This window comes from Lottia gigantea (genome assembly GCF_000327385.1).
Source record: "Lottia gigantea unplaced genomic scaffold LOTGIsca_50, whole genome shotgun sequence".
Lineage (NCBI taxonomy): Eukaryota > Metazoa > Mollusca > Gastropoda > Lottiidae > Lottia > Lottia gigantea.
Genome location: NW_008709716.1, coordinates 1,562,059 through 1,571,687, shown reverse-complemented (window position 1 = coordinate 1,571,687; position 9,629 = coordinate 1,562,059). Strand labels below are relative to the sequence as shown.

Genomic DNA, 9,629 nt, shown 5'->3' with positions numbered 1-9,629 from the left:
ATACTTATATTCCGAAATATACAATTGTCTAACGAAAAGAAATGATAGAATTAGTTTAGTTTTTTGTTTTCTAAGGTTCAAAGTATCCCACAAATTTACAGTTTTGTGTATTCGAATCGGTACTTCTTTAAATTGTGTCTTTTTACGTTTTTACACACATTTTATATTAGTTCGTTTTATGTTTTTAAAGTTATATGTTATTTTTGTCTTTTTTTTTTATTATTTTGAGATGATGTTAACTAGTCTCAAATCTTGTATATAAGAATAATATATACTGTAGGTCTGGTTAAGAAAGACTACAATCAAGGTACTCAATCCAAGAAGTAAGCAGAGTAGTCGGTAGACTGATTTGGGGTAGCCAAAACATCAATTAGTATTTCGTCTGCTAACAGTTGAGACCACCAATCAAAATGCCGAGCCCTATAAAAGACTTTATTGCTGGTGGTTTTGGAGGAGTTTGTTGTGTAAGTGCAGGTCAACCTCTTGATATGATTAAGGTAAAGAATCTTTAGAAATTCAATTTACTCACTGTATGTAGAAAACCACTAATAAAGCTAACTCTTTACATTTTTAGTACAGTGGTGTAACCTATTTTCGTGGATATAAGGATTCAAGACCGAATTTCGATAAAGTTAAAAAAACAGAATTTTTTTTATATCTTAGATGTTTCCTCAGATATTCTACAAAATAATTAAAATTGGTTTGTTTCGATTTTCTTTATGAATCCTTCACTTTGACCCATATTTCATGAGCATCCATGAAAAATAGGATAGCACGAAATTAGGTTACTTGACTGTACTTCTCAAAACTCAAAGTTAGTAGTGCCCATAGTAGTAACTGTATTTTCCCACCTGGGCATTCAGTCAACTGTCTATACGTCGAGAGAGTCAACTCTCGACGGTTAACTCGTCTACAACACTGAGTTAACTTGTCTTCTCAAATTATTAAAAAAATTTGTTTTGTTTTACTTAATATAAAATAGTGGTGTTTTCCTTTTAATATCGTTCAAACATCAGAAATATCTTGGCTTCTGTTGTGAGGAATCATTCAATAAAAGGAGATCAGGGGTAGGGTTAATCATACATAAAGCTCTTCAAGTCAACCACCAATCATCAAAGTACCAAAAATATTTTTTCTTGAAATGTCACTGTGATTTTCCGTTTTAGCAGGTTTCTTCAACTAGGTGTATTGTTTGGATGGTTTATGAATAAGTAATCAGTCAAGTGTGTCATTATGGACTTTGACCTTAGTATGCCTTTAAAGTATACAGTTGGCCTAATCAGGTCTATATAGTATAGGTTGAATCCCTCAACAAATTTATGTCATGTATAACCAAACATTCAGAAAATGATCTTGATTTAAAGGTTAAATAACAATAGAATAGCAATCATGTCTCAGTCTGGGTGATCTTGAGATTAATTCAGAAAAGCAAGAATCAGTTACAGTTGTTTTCCAATTCAATTGTTCAAATTTTACTCCTGGATAGAAAAAATGGACAATTTGATCAGCCATTTTTTTTAAAAACAAGCCATAAATGATTGCAAAAGAAAGAAAATTATTTTTTTTCTATTATCTAGGTTCGAATACAGACTATGCCAAGACCATTACCAGGCCAATCACCACTTTATAAAGGAACATTTGATTGTTTTACCAAAATAGTTAAAAATGAGGTAATAATGTTATTTTATATAAATTATATAAATTTATATAAATTACTTTGTATATGATGTGAAGTTTTGGCACAGAGTGAGTCATAGCATGAAAGGGCCATGTACCATCTTTAGCCAACTCTGCAAGCACTATTTATCTTCATTTTTTTAGCTATGTTTATAACACCATGGTTGTTCTGTATTAATTTTGGTGATGAGCATCAGTTTTTTACTAATTTACTGCTCTGAACTGTGAGAAATTCCTAAATTGCAAGGTATCATCTGTATGCTTTTATTAGGTAGTTGCCATGACTTATTCCATGCCTTGCATGTCTATGTTTAACAATGTTCTTTTTAATTAGGGCCTGCTGAAGTGACATTTAGAAAGGTTGAATTCGAATTTATTCAGTTTGTATAAAATAAGTGGTTTACAAGTTATATACTATGAGCACCTCTACATTAATACAAATATGTATATACATCTATATCATAGTAGGAGGGTTTTGTGTTGTGTTTTTGTTTCTCTTGACATTGATGTTTTCAGTTTATTGTATTTATTATTGTAGGGTTTCCTCGGACTATATAAAGGTATGGCAGCCCCACTTGCCGGTGTAGCTCCTATGTTTGCAATTTGTTTTTTTGGTTTTGGTGTAGGTAAACGTCTACAACAAAAGCATCCTGATGATGTATTAACGTAAGTAACATATTTTTACTGCGATGGATACATATTATTATATTATGGAAGACATGAAAATTTTATTTCAAAATAACAAGTTCTTTGATTTTGTTTTACACAACTTTGAGATATTGTTTTAAATTTTCAGATATTTTCAGTTATTTAAAGCTGGTATGGTAGCAGGTGTATTTACAACTGTTATAATGGCACCAGGAGAACGAATTAAATGTCTGTTACAGGTAGATAGATAGATCTTTTATTGTATCATTACGTACCATAAATGACAGCATGCAATATACATACATTCATCATAAATAAAATGTAAAAAATAAAAACACTTACCAGATTTCAATATGATAAAAAGATAACTTGCCAGGGAAGGTAATATATTATAAGCCCACTGGCAGCTTTAATTTAAGATAAAAATATTTGGCAGTACAATAACAATCACCAGTATGATATATTCAACCTTCAGTCATACACTTCTGTTGGGGGGATGCTGTATAATATTACCATGTTTTGTTAAAATTCGGCAAGAAAAAGTGTTTACAGAGCTCTACAAATTTAACCATTTTCAAGAACAATGGCAATAACTCATATGAAATATTTTAAATTTTTTGATTTTCAATAGAAATCATCAAAGGTTGATAAGAAACGATTTTAACAAGTTTCGTCAAAATCTGTTAATTATTGTTCCTTCTAGACTGTAGTGTATACAAAAGATGTCAATGCCATTTTATGATTTGGATTTTTTACAATGTTTAGATAGTTAGCTGAGTTAAAATTGAAGGGTTGACTGGTGCATAAGCTTTTAGTTTACTTTTGGAATTTAATTGTTGTTGATAAATGGAATCAAATTTATTGTAAATTGAGGATTTGATGATTTGGGGGGATATGTTGTTATGGTCAATGTCCAGATGGTTTATTAGTTTATTGACTGCATGAGATCAAGAGAATATAGGGTCTGTGTTAGATGGTGATGAGAACAGTCTCATGAAAGCACTTGCCTGTGTCAGCCCTGCTGGAATCATCATTAAAAGCTGCTAATAGGATAGGATTTGTTTGTAAATTTTGAACTTGGAGTAAATCTTTTGTGATATGATAGTATTCTTTACCATTGAATGGGGAATTGATAGTTCTGATATACATCCTATGTTTGAGGCTTTCTTTGACAAGCCAAGTATGGATTTTGCTGTTCTAATAGTTATCTTTTCTGATCTAAATTATCCCAGCAATCAAAGAATCTCTTTTTACTGTTTAAGATTTGAACTCCCCAAATATCAGATGAAAACAGAGCTATTAATTTGATGATACAATTATATATGTTATTCAGGCCATTAGTAGAAAAGTTGTCAGCTGTACATAGTTTATGTCTGGCACTAAACCTTTTACGTAATTCTGACATTTAAATGTTGAGTTGTCCGTTAATCATATACCCAAGTATGTGTATGAGGATACAATTTTTATTGTTTGTTATCATATTGTCAATTCTTTTTTTGCTTGGCGTTCGTAAGTGAACGCCCTGCTTTGTTTTCGTAACGATTATTTTTTTTTTTCGTCAGCTAGGGAGCTTATTTCTCGGAACCAGAAATAGGTACGACAAAACGGACTTCATGACGTTTTCTAACTCGTGGCTATTCACGTATTAAATGGAAAACGAAAATGTTCTGCGCAACCGGAAGTGAGATAGCAAAAAACCCGAAATGGACTGTAGAGGACATATTTATCGTTCGATTTTTCTCGGGTTTCCTTTATTATAATTCTTAGTACAAAGGACATATCATAGCAGTTGAAAATATTCGATTTTCCAAAAATCGTTTGATACTTTTTTTTGTCGAAATTAATCGAAAAATGCTATTTCGGTTGCTTTTTGACGGATCAATTTGAAATTTTTATGACGTAGACCATCGGTATAGGCAAATAATTCTGCATAGTCAAAAAATGTTTATCACTTCCGGTTTCGATATTAGTACTTCCGGTGCCATCACTTCCGGTGAAATTGAGTTATGTCAGAAATGACATATGCATAAGCTTAGTGTCACTAATACAAAGTGTTACAACTAAAAAAATTCGTACCGGAAGTAACATATAGGTCGCCATATTGGTTTGCCCCAATATGCAAAACTTGCTATTTTGGAGCTATTTATTATCCGATTTGAACAATTTTGATGTTAAATGATAGAATTAACGTTTATCTAAAACTTGTTGAGGACAGAATTTTGATTTTCGGTTTTGCCTTTTTTGTACGACCGGATATTTTTTTTCAAAGTTTGAAGGCTTATATCTCATGACCTTGACCTTTGGTGACCTTCATATTTACTATGATGATAAATTGTGACCTTGAATATCTGATGACCTTTTGAACTTTGGGGTCAGACAACCATTTTCGATTTTATAGGGGTTTAAAAATGGTCCATTTTGAACCTTTGCAGTGCTGTATCTCGTAGCCTAATAGTGATATAGCAATAATTCTTTCGAATTCATAATGCTGAGATTCTGAGCTTTCCAGTGATATACAACATGTCTATGTAACATGCATATTTAAAAATTATATTCGTTTAACATTGTGGTATCAAATTTAAGTTGGTTAATGAGATGTCAGTATAGATAAAATTCCTGAGTTTGACATGTCCATTAAATTACCATTCTCCCCAATTTCTATCAGAAAGTTCGTCAACTCCAGGCACTTTTGGATATTTGCATTTAGAGATGCAGAAAAGTACTTACATACGTGTAATTGCAATAGACCAACTTCGTATGTACCCGAATGTCGTAACACACCCTGCATCAGTACTGTTATTAGTACAGTTCTAGTTTTTTTTTTTTTTTGCAGTGCGTTCTTCGAACGCACTGCTTTGTTTTCAAAATGACTATTTTTTTTTTTTTTTTTTTGTCTACTTCTGGTCACGCTCCCCAGCCAAAACCGCACATACCACAGATTATCTGACATCATTATCTCTTATACTTAACGTGTCGCTATTGTTTAAATGTAAAATGACGCATCTTCGCCCAACCGGAAATGACGTAGGACTTTAACCGTTCATTACATCTTTCCAATACCTATTATTATTCTGAATCTATTTTGAACATAATTTTTGTTTTGTTCATTACTTTAAACTAATGTCTAAAAGATAGCAATTTAAGAATTTTCAAATTTTGACTTTTGTCGCTGACTTTTGGAGATTTTATTTAAAGCATTTTTTAAACTTCCACAATTTTATTGCGATCGATCTGAAAATTTACATGTAAATAAAAAACATTTTGATTGTGAATAAAAATATGCTTTCAAAATTTAGATATCACTTACGGTTTTAACGTCATTCGCCTCCAAACTTCAAATTTCAACTTCCGGAATTTTGTAGATATTTGAAAAATTCTTTTTGTAATTAGTTATAATTCGAAAATTTGAGGTTTATGTAAATTGCAATCGATTGCTAACAAAACATGGGAAGCCGATTTTTGAATTTTGGCTTTGTATTTTTTTTATTTCCGGTTTTCAGTAATTGTCAAAACTATTAAGCCTCATATCTAGTGACTTTGACCTTTGGTGACCTTGTGTTCTGAACAAAAGTTGTTGCCTCTTACAAGATCTAACCGATTATATCTCCACTTTTGTTGTGTATCGTTAACTTCCGGTTCTACAGCCATTGGAAAATCGCGATTTTTAACTTTGAAGAGCTCTGTCACGTGACCTAATTAACATACGACAAAAATTCTTATATATTCTTTGAGTGCATGAAATCTCCTTTTTGGTGATATATCACACTTGATATTTTGATCAAAATTGCGCGTTTTAAGAATTGAAAATTTTGTACCGACTTCTATAGTAACTGTGCGTAAATTCACAGTGTCTATAATCTACCGACAGTCACCGTTGCCTTAAAAAAAACTTTTAACTACGAATATCTCATGATCTAATGATTGTAAACACTTGAAATTTTGAACATTATTTAACAATGTACACATCATCACAGACAAATTGAAATTTTTTAAGTAGGCGTGGCACATCCGGTGTGCATTTACCGTTACCTGAAATATTTGCATTTGTTACAACTCGCATAGTTTACAATTTTCACCCTAGAAATTTTGCATGAAAATAGATCAATACTTAGGACAATTTGTGATACAGTTGTTTGTGTTCTTTACTTTAAAAAAGGAAATAGGTTTAACAATTTTAAAAAATTTTCATTTTTGATCTTTAACATAAATGACCTTGACCTTTGCATGTACTGACTTCTATAGTAACTGTGCGTAAAATCACGGTGTCTATAATTTACCGACAGTCACCGTTGCCCTAAAAAAAAGTTTAACTACGAATATCTCATGATCTAATAATTGTAAACACTTGAAATTATTTAAAAATGTAGACATCATCACAGACAAATTAAAATTTTTGAAGTGGGCGTGGCACATCCGGTGGGCATTTACCTTTACCTGAAATATTTGCAATTTGTAATTGTCATCAAAGAAATTTTGCATGAAAGTAGATCACTGCTTAGGACAATTTGTGATAAGATTACAGTTGTTTGCGTTCTTTACTTTAAAAAAGGGAACAGGTTTAAAAATTTTAAAAAATTTTATTTTTGAACTTTAACGTAAATGACCTTGACCTTTGCATGGTCAAAGGTCATTGATCTAAGATGACCATTCTTACTTTGATTTTTGATGTGCAACATATACTTTCGGTTTTACAGACTTCCGAAAACAGCAATTTTTGAAATTTCAAAGGCTCATATTACTTTTATTTAACCTTTGTTGACCTATTGACCTAAACAAAGGTCCAACTACGAGATATATCCGGTAATATTTTCACTTTTGTCGTGCTCCGTTAACTTTCGGTTCTACAGCCAATTGAAAATCGCGATTTTTAACTTAAACATAAGGTCTATCACGTGACCTAATTTACATAATCGAAAATGTATCTTTTGTCCTTGAATTTGAAAATTTTGTATTGACTTCTGTAGTAACTTTGCGTAATTTTAACGGTTTCTATAATCCACCGACAGTCACCGTTGCCTTAAAAAAACTTTTAACTACGAATATCTCATGATCTAATGATTGTAAACACTTGAAATTTTGAACATTATTTGACATTGTACACATTATTACAGACAACACAAAATTTTTTGCAGTGGGCGTGGCAAATCCGGGTTACTTTTACCTTTACCATAAATAATTCAAATTGTTATAACTCGAAAAGTTTGCATTTTTCACCATCGAAATTTTACAAAAAATTAAAGCACTATTTAGGACAATATCTGATAGAGTTACATTTTGTTTAGGCCTTTTACTTTAAAAAGGGAATAGGATTTACAATTGATAAAATTTTGATATTTTGACCATTTACATGCATAATCTTGGTCTTTAGAAGGTCAAAGGTTATTGATCTACGATGTCCATTCATACTTTTATCTTTGATGTCCGACATATATTTTCACTTTTACAAACATCCCAAAACAGCAATTTTTAACACTTTTAAGGCTTATATTCTCTTTTATTTGACCTCTGTTGACCTCTTGGCCGAAACACAAATTATTGTACCTCTCCAAAAATATTTTCATTTTTGTTGTGCGAATTGAACTTTAAACTTTACAGCTATTTGAAAATTCGACTTTTTACTACCGAATGTTAACACCTTTTAGTACCGAATGGTATCAAATTCATGCGTCTTTTCACTACCGAAGGGTAAACAGTTTAAACAATTTTTTCTACTATTGAACGTTTACATGCTTTTCTTTCCGGTAAGAAATTCCATTGTGACTTTAAAATGCAACGTTTTATCAATGTATCAGGTTGGATGCGCACTGCTTCGGTACCGTTATAACGGTTCTAGTTGCAGGGCGTTCGTCTGCATTGTTTTCTAACTGTTTATTTTTATTTTTTTTTCTTCATCCCGGTAGCTTAGTTCTCGGAAACGGCAACGGGTACGGCAAAACGGTTTCCACCATGTTTTCTAACCTGTGGAGAATTGTGGAATGAATGTAAAACGAAAATTTTCTGAGCAACATGAAGCGACGTTAGCAACAAACAGAAAATCGCCTCTAGAGGGCATGTTTATCAACCGATTTTGATCGGGTTTCTTTCATTGTATTTCTTGTAACAAAGGGCAAATGATAGCAGTTAAAAATTTTCGATTTTCGAAAATTCGTTGCATACTTTTTTTTGCTGAAATTAATCGAAAAATACTACTTCGGTTGTTATTTGCGGATTGACTTGAAACTTACATTGTGTAGACCGCCAGCAAAGTGGAATAAAAGCACACATTCAAAATTTTTTCATTACTTCCGGTTTTGATGTTAGTACTTCCGGTGGCGTCACTTCCGGTTGAATTGATTTATGTCAAAAGTAACATATGCATTATATTACCAGCCTTAATACAAACCTTTTAAACTAAAAAAGATCGTACTGGAAGTAACATGTTTGTCGCCATATTGGTTTGCCTCATTTTTGCCCAAATCTATTCCCAGAATTCATTTTTAATCCGATTTGCGTAACGTTAGTGTCAAACGATCTGTTTGATGTTTGTCTACAAATGATAGGAAGCATAATTTTGATTTTCAGTTTTGCCTTTTTTGTACGACCGGATTGTTTTTTTCAAAGTTTGAAGGCATATATCTCATGACCTTGACCTTTGATGACCTTCATATTTACTGTGATGATAATTTGTGACCTTGTCTATCTGATGACCTTTTGACCTTTGGGGTCAGATACCTATTCCCGATTTTACAGTGGTCTAAATATGGACCATTTTGAGCCTTTAATGTGCCCTATCTCAGTCCCTAAAAGAGATATGGCAATAATTCTTTCGATTTTGTAATGTAGAGATTCTCAGCTTTCCATAGATATATAACATACATACCTTACATGCAAATTCAAAACTCCATTCACTTAACATGGGGTTATTATCAGATAAATCGGCTAATTAGACTAACCTGGCTGTCAACCCCAACAGAAATCAAATTTTAAGTTGTTTTAAAGATACTCTCCCTTTTATATTTCTTAAAAATGATCTTTGTTCAGTTATGGTATAAAATTAAGCTTTCAGGTGGATTGAATCATGTCATATTTTAGTTTGAGCTCACGGCAGCATATTGAAGGTATACCTCCACTTAATTTACCAACTTTCTCATTTCTTATCCAATTTTCATTAAACTTGGTATGTATGTGTATAATTAAATTCTAAATTTGATCGAATTATCGAATTTGCGTAGTGCGCATGCGCATTGCTTACTTTCTTATTTACTATCCGATTTTCATCAAACTTGGTATGTATGCGTATAATCAAATTCTAAATTTGATGGAAA

The 9,629-nt window shown here is 32.0% G+C and overlaps 1 protein-coding gene across 1 annotated transcript in view; it reads left to right on the top strand.

Moving 5' to 3' along the window:
- Nucleotides 1–356: 356 nt before the first annotated feature.
- LOTGIDRAFT_234443 (hypothetical protein) overlaps nucleotides 357–9,629 on the top strand; it is a 16,859-nt gene continuing 7,586 nt past the window's right edge. Inside the window, exons 1-4 of the mRNA XM_009062303.1 lie at nucleotides 357–497; nucleotides 1,578–1,670; nucleotides 2,216–2,343; nucleotides 2,474–2,564. Of these exons, the coding sequence (XP_009060551.1) occupies nucleotides 411–497; nucleotides 1,578–1,670; nucleotides 2,216–2,343; nucleotides 2,474–2,564 (399 nt within the window). The 5' untranslated portion in view covers nucleotides 357–410. The remainder of the gene's footprint in view (nucleotides 498–1,577; nucleotides 1,671–2,215; nucleotides 2,344–2,473; nucleotides 2,565–9,629) is intronic.